Raw genomic sequence first — 19,143 nt, 5'->3', positions numbered from 1 at the left:
AGGCACGGTTGCCAGTCACTCCCCACTCCAGCATGGGCTGGACACAAACCGGCCGGCCGCCCACTGTCACTGCTCCCAGGTAGTCCCGTGGGGGAAGGGATAAATAATAAAGGAGGTGGGCAGCAATCAGGCTGAGGCACAGTGGAACACCTGAATTGAGAGCTAGGTTGGGCCTCGGTGATCAAAGCCACGAGTAACCTCAATGCCAATGTCACAGACAACAAAACCTGCAAACGAGACTTTCATACACTGGAGGACAGATGACACTCAGAATGGCAAGACAGCACACAATGCAGGGGCTCTGTTCTCACATAGATAATGTCAGGACCACAGAGGGAAACGACAGGAGAGGCCGAAGGATGATCTCTGAGCCGATTTCATCCTACCCTGGAGGCCTCAACCATGGGGCACCTTTCCTAAAGCAAACTAGATGCTATGAACACTTGGTTTCTTTTATCCACTGTGCTCTGCTTCTGGTGTGGGCTTCCCACTGCCCAAGCTGTTTGTTGTCCTACTCATGCCATCCTTTTCCAGTAAGATTTTTTTTTATATATACACATCACTTACTTAGTACCTATTGGTGCTCGGCCCTGATCCTTAATGCATGACCCACTATGTAGTCTTCATTCATGAAACCTCTATGGAACATGCACCAGGCACAGTTCTGGAAGCCGGAGAGAATCACTGTGATCAGGACAGATAAAGTCCCAGCCCTCGGAGGTTTTCCTTCTGGAGCAAGGGTTGGAGACAGACTTGAAATGATTAAAACCCAATTCATTATACAGTTTCAGCTACGTCAGGTGTTCCAAGAAGCAAAAAGCAATATGAGCAAGAGAGAGAGATCTGAGCATGCACGGTGGAGAGGAGACGCTTGAGAAAATGAGAGTTAAACAGCCCAGCAGGGTGAATGGGGATCGCTTGGGATCCGACAGGAGCAGGGGAGCATGGGTTCAGCAGAGTGGAGCATTAAGAGATGGGACCAGGCAGGTGGGCAGGGTGATGTCACGGGGCTCGAGAGATCAGTTCTCTTCTGTGTTCTGGAAACAGAGCACAACCAGGGGATGTGAGCAAGGTTGCTGAGAGCAACATCATCTGGTGTGAGTTCCTGTTATGGCTATGCAGAAGGATGGGAGAGAGGAGAGAGAAGTGAGGATGGACACGCCCAAAGGAGTGCAAGCAATGCGGCAGTGTGGAACAGACCTGTGGCAGGCTGGGGGTATGGGACCTGGCACATGTGAGAGGGTGTGGAGGCCCAAGAGCAGTCTCAGGAGAGGCGGAGATAAAGGGCAGAAGGGAGAAGAAGGTTTCAAGGATGGCTAAGAGCTAGGTATGGCTTGGTGTTGCCATATACTGGGACAGGAGGAGCCGGCTGGGAGGGACAAAGGGTTTGAGGTAACTGTGAGATATCTGCCTGGAGAAGCCGAGGACAGATGGCTACTCAGGTTTGGAGCCTAGAGGAGAGATCAGGCCTAGAAATACAGATGTGAGAGTGGTGTCAGGACACGGGCCACAAATTCAGGTGATGTAGGTGGGATGAACCCTGAGTCTCATTCAGGTCTCCTTACTACACAGTACCTTCTTCCCTTCCCAGATCACAATGGCTGCACCTTATCAATCTACTTCCCTGCTCAAAGTCAGCTTTTGTGGTAGACTAGCAGCAGACTGAGGGCAAGAACTGGATGTTTCACTTGCTATAAACATCTCTAACATCATACCTGGCGTGGGTTCCACCCACAATACACATTTGCTGAATGAATGAACGACAGCACGAGTCTACTGGATGTGAGGGGCAGCTGAAACAGAGAGCTCTGTGTCTTCATGTATCAACACAACTAAAACGGGAAGACAGCAGGACACACACTCTCTGGGTCTAGATTATAGTGACTCCCTCTGCGGGTCCTCACCCAAGCCGCCAGGGCAATGCCCTTACTCGCAATCCTTCACAGCAAGGACTGCAGCTGTACAAGGAAATGAAACCAAGACACACATCCCAGCCCCGATTTCCCCTGAACATCAGTGCCAGTGTGGATGATGAAGTGGAATAAATGAGAAGACGTGGCTTTCAAGTGTTCCCCAGTAGTGCACTTGCACGTGCCAATCAGTATTGAAAAGTTTAGGGAAAAAAAAAAAGACAGGGAAACAGTTTAAATTTGGGCCTTGATGTTTACATGTATTTTCAAACAGATAAAACTTAGGCTCAACTATGATTTCGGTGATGCTTCCTCCTTAATCTCTATACCTCAGATTTACTCCTTCTGCCATTGGCAAATTCGTCTTCTCCAAAATTTAGACCTTTTCGTGGCCTTCAGGAAACAGGAAGAATAGAATTGTGAGGAGACAATGAAAATGAGTTGTTCAATTTTTACACTTTAAATATGTCTGCCTGGACCCCAGATGACTTAAACATCAAACACCATCAAATACCAATCTAGGTAGATTCCAAATATTAGTGCTGGCCTTCAGGTTTGACCAGATGCCCTAAACTCTGACCTTGGGGTGTGACTGGAGGTGAGGGGTGGTTGGGGGGTGTGACTGGAGGCGAGGGAGTGGCTGGGGGGGGGGGTGACTGGAGGCGGGGGGGGCGTTGGGGGTGTGTAATTCTGCCTGGCTGTGGAATGGCTCCAGCTCTGAAGTTGCCCATGGACCCTCAACTTGGCTTGAATCTTCCTATGATTTTCGTCATTCTCTTCTTTGGTGTTGACTATATGTGTCCCTCTGTCTTTTCTCTGTATTAATTTCTAACCTGAGCTCAACCAGAAGTATTCTATAGTCGTGCTGGTTTCTATGCATGCTTCCTCTGTTGTTGTTTTTTTCCTCCTTGGGATTTGTGTTGTTTTTTATGCATCAACCTGACTGTGCCATGGGGTACCTGGGTATTTGGTTAAACATTATCCTGGGCCTGTCTGTGAGAGCATATCTGGATGAGATTCACATTAGAACTGGAAGCTTGAGTAAAGCAGGTTGCCCTCCTCAGCGTGGGTGGGTCTCATCCAATGCACTTAAGGCCTGGATAGAACCAAAGGAGACAAAATGGAGAATTTGCTCTTTCTGCCTGTCTTTGAGCAGAGACTTCAGTCTTCTCCTGCTTTCAGACCTGGACCGGAACTTCCACTACGGACTCTCTCAGGTCTCCAGCTGACCAGCTATAGATGTTTGGCATTCTCAGCCTCCGTCATCACTTGAGCTCACTCCTTATACGAAACCTTGTACACACACACACACACACAGACCCATGTTGGGTCTCTATCTGAGAACTCTATCAGAATTCAAGCACAAAGACAACTGTTACAATGATTTGTCTTTCCTGGGGAGCTTATAACATCTAGTTTTTTTTTTTTCTAAAATGTTTTGAAATTTATTTTCTTATTTATTTTCTCAACTGTACTCTGTATTCCTCTCTCTGGATAATATCAACTCTCAGAAAATAAGGTCACTTTCTCAGATTCTTCTCACTTCGATCTCACTAACCATTTCTTTGCTGATCAGAATTAAGCCCAAAGTAGCAACTGTCTTCACCATAGTCTATGTTCTGAGAAATACTCTCAAAAACGAAGTATTTAGTCTTTGACTGATGATGTATGTAGTTGATACCTGGTAATGTCCTTATCTCTACTTTATCTTGTCCTATATTAGATTTATAATCTTATGTCAGGAAAGTGTCATTGGTAACATCCTTCTGACTAAGATGTATATACTCACACAAGCGTAGCGCTTGAAATCTCACTTTTAAAACTTTTAATCCATAAATAAAACTTATAGATTTCTAAGTGTTTTTTTACCTCCTTATCTGCAGGTGAGCTATCACAAGCTTTCGAGTCTGTTTTACCCATATGCAGTAGACAGGATAATCATCTCCTGAAGATGTCCATGCCTTAATTCCCAGAACCTGGGAAGAGCTAAGGGCAATACAGACGCTACAGAAGTGATTAAATTAAGGGTCTTGATTATCCTGGATTATCTGGATGGACCCAATATAAACACAGGGGTCCTTGAAGGTGAAAGAAGCAAGAGAGAGTCAGAGAGAGATCTCGTAATGCTCCACTGCAGACATTGAAGATGGAGGAAGGGGCCACAAGCCAACGAATGCAGGTGGTCCCCATAAACTGTAAAAGGCAAGAAAGAAAACAGATCCTCTCCTAGACCCTCCACAAAGGAATACAGCTCTGCGGACACCTTAATCCCCTTCATTTTAGCCCAGGGAGAAGGATTTTGGACTTCTCCCTGCAGAAATATAAGATACAAAGTTTATGTTGTTTTAAACCATTACATTTGTAGTAGCTGTCAGTTGTCAATAGAAAACTAACACCAAGTACCTGGACTGGGCCTCTACCCCCTATACTTTGCACCCCTGCTCCTAATCCTGGGGGACGCCCTGATCACTGAAGAACCCCTATGCCTCTGAGAAGCAGAGTTCGCAAAAGCACTGCAAGAAACAGCTTTTCTCCAAGAGGAGATGTTTTCCTAGGGAAAAATTACAAGGTTTGAAATTTCTTTTATTTCCTGAAATATAATTTCAGGGTGAAAAAACCCCACAGAAACAAATAGTCCATCGACAGGAGAAAAAATAAATTAACCAAGATAAATTCATTCAGAATGGAATACCATCCAATTAAAAAAAAAAAGAATGAAAGAATGAACTAGAGATGTATCTCACAGCTTGGATAAATAGAAAGTCTATTAGTCAAGAATAAGCACTCTATGGAATGACATACAACACAATGTCATCATACAAAGACTAAAGATGAAAGATATTTGAAAAGATGAGAAAAAGATGTATTTTTATAGATTTGTAATAAAGGCAGAGAAAATACAAACAGCAATCTCTGTTAGTGGGAATTTCTCTGAAGTAAGTCAGTAAATGCAGGAGAGCCTAAACATATCTCTAGCGACCGATTTCTTAATAAAAGATCTAAAGCAAGTACCCAGTACCATTGAGATTTAATAATGATTTACTATCTTACACTCTATTCTTGTCTGTATGTTTAAAATGTTTTACAACAAAATAATATAAAAAAGCATTTTTTTAACTATATTTGAAACCTTATTTCAAAAATATACACACATATGCATTCATGTGGAAAGAGAATTCTCAGGAGAGTCAATTTTTAGAAGTTTATTTAGTGACAGCTATAGAAACGTCTTAAAATAAGCTTGAAAATGAGGCTAATATTTTATTTTAAGAAAAACTAGAAGAAAAAGGCAGTGGGATTTAAAAACAGGTATTATGACAAAACCAATTCAGTAACTGGTCATGTACTAGTATAAAATAAAAAATGACAATACATCAAAACCTTCACTCAGTTTCAGAACACAAATCGATGGAAACATTTTAAGAACAAAGAGACAAACAAATAAGGATCATATCAGGTCCCCGTAAGCCTCTCTGAAAGAAAAGGTTAAATTTTGTTGAATTAAAAAAAAATAAAATCTAGGTAGCTCAGTTGGTTAAATGTCTGCCTCTGGCTCAGGTCATGATCCCAGGGTCCTGGGATTGAGCCCTGCATCGGGCTCCCTGCTCAGAGGGGGAGTCTGCTTTTCCCTCTGCCCCCCACCTCTGCTCGTGCTCTCTCTCACTGTACCCTCTCTCCAATAAATAAATAAAAATCTTTTTTTTTAAAGATTTTATTTATTTGACAGAGAGAGACAGAGAGAGAGAGAGAGAGAGAGAGAGAAAGAAAACACAAGCAGAAGAGAGAGGGAGAAGCCGGCTTCCTGCTGAGCAGGGAGCCCAACGTGGGGCTCGAGCCCAGGACCCTGGGATCATGACCTGAGCCGAAGGCAGACGCTTAACAACTGAGCCACCCAGGTGCCCCAATAAATAAAATCTTTAAAAAAATAAATAAAACCTATAACAAGAAAGCATGCCTGACATCACCACCAGTTTATGATCAGAATCAATAATTCAATCAGGGTTTTCATTCTTTCTAGAAATAAAGCTTTGACAGCCATGCTGCTATATTTGGCCACTTAATACATTTATTCTGTTATCCAAACACAATGCTTTTGAGAAAGGAATTTTCTGCTTTCTCTTTCTAATTGCTTCTGCTGACCTATGATTACCAGGGCTTTTCAGAATGGCTTTGTCCAAGGTCAATGGCTTTTCAGAAAGTGTTTCATTCAGGAGACTCACCACCCTACCTGGATTGGTATACAGCTGGCTTTCCACGGTTTTGCCGATGCATTGGAGCTTCACCGCCTGCAGGGAGTCATCCACATGCACGATGGTCGGCAGGCTGCCCAGGGTGTCCTGTACCAAGTTGGCCACTTCCCTGACATCAAAGAGCTTCAGCAGCTCGGAATACACAGCTGGGAAGGAGCTCAGAAACACAGCCTTGAAAGGAAGAGATTTAAATCAACTCCAAGATATGCCCCAAGAAATTTGCTGTAAAATGTCAATGAGTTTAAGACTGTGACAAATAATTTTGAATGATTAAAAAAATGAAGTAAGATGGTTCCAGTACCTAAAGGTAAAATACTGCAATTAAAGAAAAAAAAGCCATGTTTTAAAATGTGCAAGGGCGCAATATAATAAAACTGAGAAATTCTGGAAAATCACTGACATTAGCAAAATGATTGGCAAAAAATCGCACAGAATCAGCAAAATGCAGCATGATCAAATGGAAAGAATGCTCAACCAAGGCCTGGAATACAGTCACTTATATTTCCTTTCTTTTTAGAGGTTTCTCAAGTGCACATCTAAATCTCATTTACCTTGAAGAAACCAAACACACTGATTCCCGAAAGCACTGAAGTTATGGTTAAAGGAAAAAAACAAGACAGAGAACCAGAAGACCTAGATTATATGTACTACTGGCTTGGCCTCTAGTCAACTCTGTGACCTTGGACAAGTCACTTTAGCTCCTTGGATTTCAGTTTTATCACCTGTAAGATCAAAAGATCATTATAACAAACTTTTAGGTTGCTTTGAGATTTACTATAACCCCAGAACTGTGTGTACTAAGAACAATATTCTTTATGTAAGTGAAGAAGCTTGCTAACCATTTATTAAGGGAAAAAAAGTGCTAGTATCAAATCCTAAGGGACACAAATTAGGCTGGATGGTACATCAAAACAAACCCTGTCTTTTGAATTCCACAAAAGGAGGGCAATGGAAGGAAGCGTCGACCAGCCTCCAGTCTATCAAGTGGGGGGGGGAAGGAGGCACATGTTTCTAATATGCTAATATTCAAGTGTTAGCTGGCTTACCAATGAGATCTGACACCAGCAAAAAGTAGGTCGAGTCTACATGTGCTGATGATTCAAATACAGAGTCAAATTCAAATTCATGGGTTTTGGCATTTATCTGTACAGCAGCAGCAGAAATATTTGCAAGAGCCAAGACCCGTTTTTGACGCCAGAACCATCAAAATTCTTCAGGGGCTGCAGTCAATGGCTACATTCTCCTCGACTCTTAAACAGTAGAGGTTTACTTGGAAGCATTTAAAATTAATAACTTGGTATTCTCTGTTAAAGACTATATTTATATAACCTTCATTTCACTCTGCAAAGAGCTGAGTCATAGAGATGAAGTTAAAGAAATAAGATACAATAAAATGAGCCCAGCCTTCTGATTACTGAAAAGTCAACTACGTTGATATTCTTCAGGAATCTTTTCATTTATCTGTTACTTCTTTATTTATAGCTCTTTACTTCAAAAACGGATCTGAATATGACTGCAGTGAAGATACGTGTATTAAAAAGGATACAGGCACAAGCACCTTGTGATAAGGGCAAAAAGATAGTTGGATCAAGATATCTAAGTTAAGGATTTTTATTGCAAATAAGAAGAAAAGCCTAATTTTATTTTGACCTTCTTGGTAGCCAAGACAAATAGAGAAAGATAATTATTAGGAATTTGGGGCAGGGTCGTAGACCTCAACTCCTTCTGACATTCCTCTTCTGCTCTTGGGGATCCAGGGAAGGGATCTGTCCTTGGAAGGGGAAACCAAGAGCCAAAGCTTCAACCCCTGAGTGGGCTGGCAGTCCTGTTGGGCTCCCAAAACCAGAGTCATTAGTGAGCCGGGGTTAGGGCAGGAGGACTAAATGAGCATGCCGGGAGAGTAAGGATGGCCTGGTCTGTGGGGTGCTATAAACTGATTGAACAGGAAGGCTCTCTGGGATGGCTGCTCTGCCTCCAGAAGACAGCATTTGCCCCAAGTCAGGGCCCACAATGAAAAAATGCAAAAGAGAGCAAGGAAACTGGGTTTTGGTCTTTTAGGAAACCTAATAGTAAGACTCGGACCGGTGGATATCTCTGGCTCTGGACGTGCAGAATTCTAAGATGACCCCAAGATCTTTTCCCCTCAGTGTTGTCCCTGCGACTAAGTTTTGTTACATGGAAAAAAGGATTTTGCAGGTTTAATGAAGGTTGCTAATGAGCTGATCTTAAAAAATACGGAGATTTGGGGCATCTGGGTGGCTCAATAGGTTGAGCCTCTGCCTTTGGCTCGGGTCATGGCCTCGGGGTCCTGATCGAGCCCCACATTGGGCTCTCTGCTCGGCGGGGAGCCTGTTCCACCCCCTCTCTGCCTGCCTCTCTGCCTGCTTGTGATCTCTCTCTGTCAAATAAATAAATAAAATCTTTTTAAAAAAATACGGAGATTATCCATTTGGGCCTGACCTAATGACATGATCCTGATCCTTTAAAGCAGAGGTTTTCTCTAGCTCATGGTGGGAGGATTCAGAGAGATCTGAAGCATGAGAAGGACTGGACATACTGTGGCTGGTTTTGAGGATGGAGGGCCCACATACCAAGGAATGCGAATGGGCTATAGGAGCTGGGAACATCCCTCCTCTCCTCCAACCCATTGCTGATAACCAGCAAGGAAATAGGAATCTCATTCTTATGAACACTTGGAAGATTCTGAAAGTAAATTCTTCCCCAGAACCTCCAAATAAGCCATCGAGGCCAACACCTTGATTTTGGCTGTAGGAGACCGTAAATAAAAAAATCCAATCAACCCTTCTTACCTACAGAATTGTGAATAAATGGATGTTACTTAAAGCCATTAAGCACATGGTTACTTGTCATGCAGCAATAGAAAAGTCATGTGCAGGGTCAATCTGATTAGTAACGCCTTCATTCTCAGAAACGAGAGCCATGAAGGTGTGAGGTCAAAAGGGAACTTGGAATAAAAAAAGCTCGAGCGTATTCCCCTTTCTCCCAAAACATAGAGCGACAAAGTCCTCTTTGCTTAATAGAGAAAACTAACCACTTCGTCATTTTCTATGAATTCTCTTAGCATCAACCTAAAAGAAAATGATCACATCACGTGTGCCTGGGTCATCTCAGGGCAACTGCTAAGACACAGTGGAAACATAACTAAGGAAAAAGACTATTTCCCTAACTTTATAGAAGGGAAAAGACCTCTTGAGTCCCTAGGAAGGCATGTCACTGAGAAACCATGACTTAAACTTACTCTTAAAAGTAAGAGAGTATTTTTTTCAGATGTGAATTTAAAAATTTTTGTCTCTATTAACCAGTAAAATAAAAAAATCTCAACTACAATAGCTTTCATAAAGGATCTAAAGGATTACTTGATTAGCTTGTTGGATTATCTTTTTTAAGTATCAACTGCTGAAAGTAGTGTTTGGCTAGTGGGCAATTTGACTTTGAGGTATCTGGCAAGTTCCTCAAGCGTGGGGATTGTGCCATTGGCAATAGAGGCCAAAATGTCATTAAAAGAGCCTGTATTGTATCCTTGCCCATGTGTAAGAATTAGTTCACTTGTGTAAAGAGATCAACAAGAACAGCCACCACAAGTCAGAAAAAGCACAGCACTATCGTTAGAGGGTTGGGACATTTCTGGTTTTCCCCCATTATACGTAATGCCTTCCGAATGTCAAATGGCACCAAGTTATCATGTTACTCTAAGGGATCTAGTTAGTTTTGTCTTCTAATCTCCCATTTCCCCCACTAATTCTCAGTGATGATAAATCTCTAGTCTCCAGGGGATGGCAGCAAAGAGGCTGCTTCTCCATCTGACAGGTTTTTAACAAAGTCTTTAGAACTAAAAGTGTATCAGAAGGATTAAGAAAATGTAGAGTAAGGTATTGAGAATGATTGCTCAGCACACGTTCAAGGCCATGCTACTTGGAAAGTGGATAAACCCTGTCCTTAAACAAAACCCGTGGAGCTACTCCAAGCAATAGCATTTGGCAACAGTTGCCCAGCACTGGTCAAGTAAGATCAGTCCCAGGACGATTAGGGTCAAGATATATAAAACCACACAACATGCCAGTTTAGCCAAGTCCCATACAATGAGTCTCAAGTTGACAGATTAAAATGTGGTGCAAGGCTTGGGGTAAACAACGGTAACAAGTCGGCTCCAGGGAACTTCCTTCCTCAAGGCAGATGGTGACGCCGTGTCCACACACCAGCGTGTGTTTTGGGAACTGAAATCCAGGCCGCTGCCGACCAACAGTCTCCCCACAAACAGTGAGAGCAATCGGAGGAAAGGCAACCTAACTTCTGCTATGCTGCTGCTCGGAAGCTAGGGGACCTTTTTTTAAAATCTGCAAAGTTGCTCGCACTCCGTACGTATATCAACAGGAGAGACGGTTTCTCATGGAGAAAACATCCCGCTGCTATGTAAACATGAATAAACTGGACTTGTTGTTGCTCTCCCAAGCAGAGATGAAAAAACATTACCTGTGATTGAGATAAGGCTCCCGACCCTTTGCTTTCTTGAGAAAGGAAGAAACGGACTGACATAAGGAGCTCCTGAATGCAGCAGCGGAATTCCTCTTCGTTTTGTCCACCGGTGGCAAGGGAAAAGAGCCTTCGAGATTGCACTATGTACTTAAAAATATACTCTTGTGCCTTAAAAGGAAATGTTTTAAAAGTCAGTCTCAAAGGAAACCAAGAGGATTTAACAATGACACAGCATAAAAAACCATGGGACAACATCAGAAATTTAAATTATTGACTTAAACGCTAAGACCCACAGGAGATTTTTGAACAGAATTTATTTGTGGGGGAAGTGCCATTTTTCCTGATGCTGAGAGAAAATGTATAGCTAATTTGAAAATTCTTTCTAATTCTCAAGAAGTAGGAGCCTGAGATGCTTTTGATCCTCAGGTGGTTTTTAAAATTTAGTTAACGGAGAGATACCTGTCTGCTTCGCAAAAATTACTGTGCTTTGCCGGCAGGTCCTCTTGCCACTTAACATTTTACCTTCCATCAGATCAACGTGATAAATTTATAATCAGGAAACTACTTGCTTTAAAAAGTACATACCCGTCATTGCATTATCTACTGACATCAAATGGACTGGCACTCAACAACAGGACATGAGAGGACTCTAGACCTGCTATTGGACAATTCCTTTAAGAACCTCTGTTCTTCATGAACACATTTGCAAGTGAAGTGTTAGCATCTCCATCAGAGCACTAAGGGCCCAGACATGTGGGCAGCATTAAACCCTGAGACCCAGTAAAACCTCAGGTCCCCTCACTGCGATACCTGCCAAGCCACCCTATTCTCTCTCAAAATGTCAGACAAATTGTTCTCCAACGGCCTCTGTCAGGGTTTTGAAGGCAAGAACCAGGAAACTGCAAGTTGAACTGCCCATCTGTGGTCTTCTGTCCGAAGACCTCCCTCCTGCCAACCCTAGACTTCACTCCAAGGGTTCTGGAGCTCAGAGGTACAAGGATTCAATCTCAAGCAGTTCCAGTGGGTGAGCCTGGCAAAGCTTCTTTCAAATTTCATCAGCTCTGGAGGAGCATAAACTGATTAACATCCTTGAATTGGAATGCCAGTACTATATCATCACCAATTACTGTCTGTGTAGAGGAAAGCAATTAGTTTAGGCATCACCATGCAACAGCTCTGTTTGATAACATTATCTGGTATTGCCGGCGTGTCTTTACCTTCAACACCTCCTGGATGTGCTCTTGCCGTTCTGCTTCCGTTATCCTGTCCACGTACCACTTGAGAACTTTGATGAGATCTCTGAAACACAGGAGAAGAGAGACAGAAGGTGGACTTGGTCGAGTTCTCAGTTGAAAGCCAAAAATCCAACATTTGTATCATGAGGAGGCTTCTTTTCCCATCAGTCCTCACAGTGTTCTGTCAGACGGCTTCATCTCATGGTATTAGGAATGTGCACACCAACATCACTATCCCTCTCTGAAGTTGCAAAGAACAGAGAAATACTTCCCCCCATGGAGATTCTCCTCGATACGGCCATGTCCCATTGACCCTGATGTTTGTGCAAAGCTTCCCAATGGATAAACACAAACACCAGAGAAAAGGACTCCGGCCAAGAAAGGGCCTGGAAGTCTGACCACCACGGTCCATCTTGGACAACTGATAATTGGGATTTCTTCCCCAGTGACCATGTAAACAGCTGGATGAAATACTCAGTTGGAGGCTAAAGCGGGTGTGGGGAAGGATAAGGCAACAACTCCCTACTTCAGATCCCGTGCCCATGGACTGATCTAGCCAATTCTCGGACTTGTGGGAAGAACAAGGCTTATCATCAGAGCGCCTTAATAAGAGGACTTCCAAAACAGCCAAGTTTGTTTTTTCTTATAAGGAACAAAATTGGAACTAAAAAAAAAAAAAAAAAAAACCCACAAAAAACAATAATTCTCAAGATTGCAGTCTTGCTACCTTTACCTTTGTTCTGTTCTTGGTTTCTAGGAAACAGAGCAATTTTTAAAAATATTCCTCTTTTCTCTCAGTCGGGGAAGAACGCATGGATGTGGTTCAAGGCAGGTGCTGCCAGGAATGTTATTTTGAAGATAAATGTCAGTGAGTTTCTGTGACCACCCATAGCCCGAGAAGATTCCATAGGCCTTATCTGTCTTGTTAGGAATGATTATCCTGCTCTCCTGGCCAACATAAAGTGTTAGAAATTACACCCTTCCTCTCCAGCTTCCACTGATAATTTCAGTCACAAGTGGTGAGATGTTACTAGGACCCCAAATGTTAGGCCGAGTGGCAGAGTCAGACCAATGTTTCTAACTATCCCTGATACTACATTTCACTCTCTGTAAAAATCATGATGACATGCCATTCATTGAAATGTTGGAGTATTAAATCTTCACATGCCTTGAGAGGCAATACCCAAGGTAACAGATCAAATACTTATTTGATTACTTATCTTTTATATATCACATGATGGGGGGAAAAGGGCAAAAACACAATTCCATCTTTTTTTTAACCACACTTCTGGGAAAAAAAATGATTGTGCACGTACCTGGCTTTGGTGCTTAAAGTATAGGGTAAAAATACCAGAATGCGATGGCAGTGTTAGAATGGGGAGAAAGAACTTTGGGGAACATTCCAGGGTTGTATTTAAGCAGGGTGAAAGACCAGGAAGATGTTATACATAGCACAGAGAGCCGCTGTTACCTTCTGGCAAGTATCAACTGGGCTGCGGGGAGGCAGGTAAGAGCTACAGCTTGTCATTATTCATTCACTTTAGCCTTGCCCGGAGAATCTGAGCTAATAGGAAGGGATGAGCTGTGCAAATGGCAGCTCCTATCAAAGGGTCAAGCCCACAGCTGACCTGCTTAATGGCTTCACATGAATCAGCATGCATTAGGCAGGCAGTAGGAACTCAGTAAATATTAACAGATAAATGAATGAAGGAATTTAAAAAGATACAATGACCAAGGCTGTTTTCCTTTCACATCTCTTTCTTAAAGACTTCTAGAGTAAGCAAGGAATATGGTGGTTAAATGGGGTTCTTGGCAGCCAGGCTGAAATAACCAGGCATTCAGACGAAAGAACACCACATGAAATGGAGACAAGAAGAAAACATTTTATAGTTTAGGTTTTAGGAATAGAATTCAGAAAGGCTTTTTTTTTTTTTTTTTTTTTTTTTGGTCCTTTTAATCAAAGTAAGTTGCAGCCATTAAAAAAAGATGTGTGAGAAAGGAAGAGACTGACTCAAGAGACACTTCAGCTGTTGTGGTTCATTTCTTCCTACACTCCTTTTTAAATTTTCCTATATTGCTGGTTCTGTGTAGAAAGGCTCAAAAGGAACTGCTTCTAAACCAATTACAAGATAAAGGCCTTACCTGTATGCAAGTGCCCCAGCAAAGTGACTCTCAATATAAGTGTCCATTACAGGTTTAAAATGATGGAATTTGCTATCTTGCAGCAAATTTATTATGTGAACCTAAAAAGAAATTTGAGGTTTATAAAACCAAATGCAAATTATGGGTTTTTTTTTTTTTTTTTTGGTGGGGGAGGGTTCTTTTTAAATGATTTATGCTATTCAGTGCACATTTCAGAAAGAGCCTTAGGAAAGTCAAGACCAAGAGACAAAATTGTTAGGATATAATTGAAGTGAATTTAAACTCACCAAAGAATCAAATACTTTAGACCCATATTTTTGGGAATTTTCATCTAAAATTCCAAATAAGGTATCCAGTGTATCTTGCAGAAACTGTAAGATAAAGAAATAAATTAATAAGGAAAATATCATCTGCCTTTCCCCTCCAAATATTCTTTATTCCATGAATTTCCAAGATAGGGATAACAAAACAGCATATACCTTTACTATCTCTGAGCCATCGATTTCTTTTATTTTAGAGAGACAGCCTGTGATCTTGTCTGGGTGGGTTCTCCATTTCAAGAGATCAAGCATATCACCTTTCCAAGAGAAAAAGAAGGTTAATCACCTTAGCAGAGAATTGTCTCTCACATGAAAGTGTTTCAGCAGTAAAAGCTAGAGTCCTATACATGTTGCCTAACCCCCCTGGTTATCCAAGTTTCAGGTTCCCCCAGACCATGACTAGCTCTCTAAGACGGCATTTATTATATTACAGTGTATTCTAATTATTTCTCTCTTCCCAGTGCTCTTGATTTACAAACTCCTACTCATCCTTCAGTTCCCAGATTAGCTGTTGCTTCACCCAGGAACCCTTCTTTTCCGAAACCTCTGGACTGAGCTAACTGTCGCTGCCTCATGCTCTCACGTCACAGTGGCGCTGACCTCACTATTTCAGTTGTTTGTCTTTGTGCCTACTAGACTGCAAACTCCAAGAAGAAAAAGCCAACATGCTGAGTTAGTATCCCAGCATGGGTACAGAGCAGGCACACAGCTGGCAGTTGATAAATATTTGTTGAATCCTTTTCTGCCAAAGTGGGAGTTTCTTGAGGGTCAGGAACCTGCTTTATCCATAGTTGTGCCTCCAGCACACAGCACTCTGCCCAGCAACCAATTCTACCTGGCAATGAAGATCTTCTTGACAGTGTGACTCAAACTTGGCAGGACAAGAAGGTCCCCTGCACAAGGATAACAAATCTGGTCAATTGCTGGGTCATCTAGTGAGCCCGTGGACTTGAGAGGGCCAGTTTCTGGATGTCATGGTCATCTTCCAGCCCAGATTCTGGGCAGGTGCAGGGCCCATGTCTTCCATTTCCTTCCCTTCTGAAACTGACAAGACGTGGGCCCGAGTCTACCAGGGTCCTCGGAGAACCTCTTCTCCCGGTGAGGGAAAAAATCCTTCCCTCGGCTTTTCTGGGCAAAAGTTAGGAAGGCTCCTGAACATAGTGGCCAGCTTCACTAGTGTCCAGAGGGAGCAGGGAGACAATGGCATCTGGAGCCAACGAAAGCAAGTAAGAACCGACAAGGCTTGTGTGTGTGCGGGAGCGCACAGAGCAATGGAACCTGGCAGAGCTGGCTTCCCAGGCTCAGTGGGTCTAGAAGACTAGAACAGCCAAGAAAGAAGCCAGGAAGGACCTTCCAGGCTTAACGGTGTGAACTCCACTTGAAAGCATTTCAGGAGAAACCCTAATGGGACTTGCTTAAAGACAGAAAGACCAACATGGAAACGAAAACCTGAAGAAAACAAAAATAAAAAAATCGAGGAAGTAGTAGTTGTGATGAAAAAAAAAATGCTGTAGTGAAGAGAGATGAGAAGAAGTATAAGAATCTTCAGAGGAGAGAGAAGCAACCTTCACCTCCGCCAGATTCAAGAGAAAAACTTCACAAAGGACTTAATAGTGAGAAATTTAGTCTTAAAAAGAAATATTTATCTACATCAAACAGGGACGAGAGGATGGTTTAGAATTAGAAAAAATGAGGGAATTTGAAAAATAATGACTTGGAAAGAGAAATTTATGGTATTTTCCACAGCAGAAAAACCTGAAAGTGTTTAGTATTCATGACTAACTCAGACATCGTGGAGGCAGGATTGGAACCTTTTTAAAAATGACTGGTTACATGTAGAAGAGTAGGTATTTCCACAGAGGGAGACCTGCCATGGCAGAGGGAGCACCACATTCTTCTCCCGTCTGTTTGCGCCCTCCCTCCCACATACTTCCTACTTCCTGCATCCTACCACAGGATGCCTTCCTGCCCAGGCATGTTCTCTTACAGTTCCCCAGCGCGTGACCCCCGCCACTTACCCCTCACTTCCCACTCCACCTCCACTCCAGCTCTCACTCAGCCTCCCTCCTCTCTTTCCTGTCCCTCAGGGCAAGGCGTTCAGGGCCTAGCCCAGCCTGAGGAGTGTGTGCAGAGGAAGGAGTGGCAGCCCCAGAGGAAGTGGTGGGAAACCAGGAACAGCACTGTCATCAGGAGAGATGCAGAAGAGAGGACAGTGGTCCAGACAATCACACCGTGGTGGCGCTGTGGACCTTTCCTGCGAAAAGTCTGATGAATCTCTTGACTGCTCAAATGGAGGAAAGGAAGAGTAAAGCCGTATGTTCCTCTGGGTGTAATTAATCATGTGTACAAAGTGCTCAGAATTAAGTCAGAACTGTCATCACCTAGGTCTCTATTTTGCTGTCTGAAGATAGGTTAGTTGCAAATTAGAAGCTATGACCTATTGCTGAAAATGCAAATTTTAAGCATTCCGTTCAACAAGCATTTAAGAGTATACTGTAGGTTTGACCTACCAAGAACTAGAAAATAGATGGATGACATAATCCCTACTTTTTTTTTTTATTTTAAATCACATTCTCAGGAAGAGACTGAATGAACCACCCATTATTTGGGGGAGAAGGGGATGTGGGCAAGTCAGCAACTGTACAATTAACTGTCAGGCTAAATTTAAACACTATTTTTAAACTTTTTAAAAAGTTGTGTTTAACAGCCCAAGAAAGAAAACAAATAAGTAAAACCATTTATTCTCTGATCCCTACTTTCAAGAAGCTTAAAGTATCTCCTTGATCTGGCTGTCCCTGATTTCCGGCACGGTGCTCCAGCCGTGGAACACTAGCCCTGAACAATACTGTAGTACAGAATCGGGGCAGAGAATCACTTTAGGGATTGTGAAATGCAAATCTGCTGTAAGAAACTATTCCTAGAGACCATATCACTTGCTAAATGCCCAATTGTAATGGAAATGAGATTTGTCTATTTTCCAATTTGAGTAAAATGAATACAAAGCAATTTAATTCTAATTTGGAACTGGATTACTTCTACACAGAAACGTGTGTCTAGCATGTAAATTCCAGAAAGATCAACTCTAACTTCCTCCCTCCTTCTCATCTCTTTGAAACATAGTATTTATCACCTGCTTCATTCCCAGCTGTGTTACAATGACAAGGTTAAACAAACCCAAATGATAATTAAGCACTTATCAGTGTCCAAAAAGGAGACAAGCATTGTCCTTCATGTAGTGAGATGTTTAATATAATGACTTCTAAATATGTTTATTTACCTATATCTACCTGAAAATGTTCTCCACTTTTACAAAGCAGCAACTTCTAATTTTTAGGATTTGGTTCTGTTTTATGTTCACAATTCTGTCTAACAACCTAAACCTGAGAACAAGAAAAGGTTAAGTCAGCCAAATAGTTTGATGGGAGATAAGCTATTGCTAGGATTATCTTGTGTGGTCGGCAGAACAGCGGCCCCATAGATGTTGATGTCCTAATCTCTGGTACCTGTGAATATGTTTACCTTTTATGACAAAAGAGATTTCACAGATGTGATTAAGTTAAAGGTCTTAAAATAGGGGTGACTATCATGGAATAGCTAGTGGGCCCAAAGTAATCACAAGGATCCTTAAGACACAGAAGATGGTCAGAGTCTTAACCATCTCAAGGTGCTACCCTGCTGGCTCTGAAGACAGAGGAGAGGCGGTGAGCCAAGGAATGCAGGTGGCCCCCTTGGAAGCTAAAAAAGGTAAGCCGCAGGTTCTTCCCTAGAGCTTCCAGGACAAATGCAGGTGCGCTGACACCCTGATTTTAGTTCAGTGAAAAAGATTTCAGATTTCTGACTTCCCGAACTGCTCAATGATACATGTTTGTTGTTTTAAGCCAGTAAGTTTACAGTAATTATTCCTACAGCAGGAGGTAACTAATACAACCTGAAATTATTCTACCAGAGGCAATCGGTTAAATGTGAACCTATGAACAAACATACAACTAATCCACACAGAATAAGTACAATTTCTGTCTGAAGGAGTCAATAGCAGGTTGATTTTCATCTGTTCATAATCTCCGTAGGGATGACTGGCTCCATAAAAAATAACACCTGAGGTGTGGTAAATTCTTTATAAACTATATCTGGTTCTGTCAGTAAAGTTTTTATTTAAGTAAAATCATTCATCACTGAATATGGATAAACTCTTGATGTTTCTTAACTTGGTGATGGCTACCTTCAACCAAATGTATTAAAAATACGCAGATGATTTTGAAAAATATTTCTCCAAAAATAATTTTGGAAGGGGAGAAACAAACCAACAACGAAATGTGAAAGGATCATTTGCCAAAGTCCTACATACAAATAGAAGCACTACAAGAGAAACTGAAAGGTAGCTCAAAAGAGGTCAATATTATAATGCAACATTTTACTTCTTTTCTGAGGCCATGTCCTAAGAGAAGAAATACATTTCTTTCTACAAATGCTGTTCTGTGACACAAAAGAAAGAACTAATCGCACTTACCGATGTTTAGGCACAGGAACACTTTATGAGATTCAATACCTTATTATAAAATGATTCTCAACATAATGAAACTGACTTATTAATATGGCATTCAGAATGCTAGCCAGAAGCCTTATATGGCAACCATGAAGAATTAAAAAATGTTTCATTTCCTTCCTTCATTACAGATGATGTTTTCATGACAATTTTCTAAGAAGAGCTTGTTTTATTAATCATAACTTGGTAAACAATCATTGACATAAAAAGTATGGTAGAATAGAAAAGCAATATCCAACTAATTAAACG

The 19,143-nt window shown here is 41.9% G+C and overlaps 1 protein-coding gene across 4 annotated transcripts in view; it reads right to left on the bottom strand.

Moving 5' to 3' along the window:
- The window catches only part of DOCK4 (dedicator of cytokinesis 4), a 432,562-nt gene that overhangs the window by 121,785 nt on the left and 291,634 nt on the right, over positions 1–19,143 (bottom strand). For all 4 annotated transcript variants that reach the window (XM_046020394.1, XM_046020397.1, XM_046020396.1 and 1 more), the window contains exons 18-23: positions 14,511–14,608; positions 14,319–14,402; positions 14,032–14,132; positions 11,872–11,953; positions 10,652–10,822; positions 6,139–6,331 (exon numbers count right to left, since the gene is read on the bottom strand). In XM_046020394.1, the coding sequence (XP_045876350.1) occupies positions 6,139–6,331; positions 10,652–10,822; positions 11,872–11,953; positions 14,032–14,132; positions 14,319–14,402; positions 14,511–14,608 (729 nt within the window). The remainder of the gene's footprint in view (positions 1–6,138; positions 6,332–10,651; positions 10,823–11,871; positions 11,954–14,031; positions 14,133–14,318; positions 14,403–14,510; positions 14,609–19,143) is intronic.

Source organism: Meles meles, chromosome 10, assembly GCF_922984935.1.
Source record: "Meles meles chromosome 10, mMelMel3.1 paternal haplotype, whole genome shotgun sequence".
Lineage (NCBI taxonomy): Eukaryota > Metazoa > Chordata > Mammalia > Carnivora > Mustelidae > Meles > Meles meles.
This window is presented reverse-complemented; position numbering and strand designations above follow the sequence as displayed.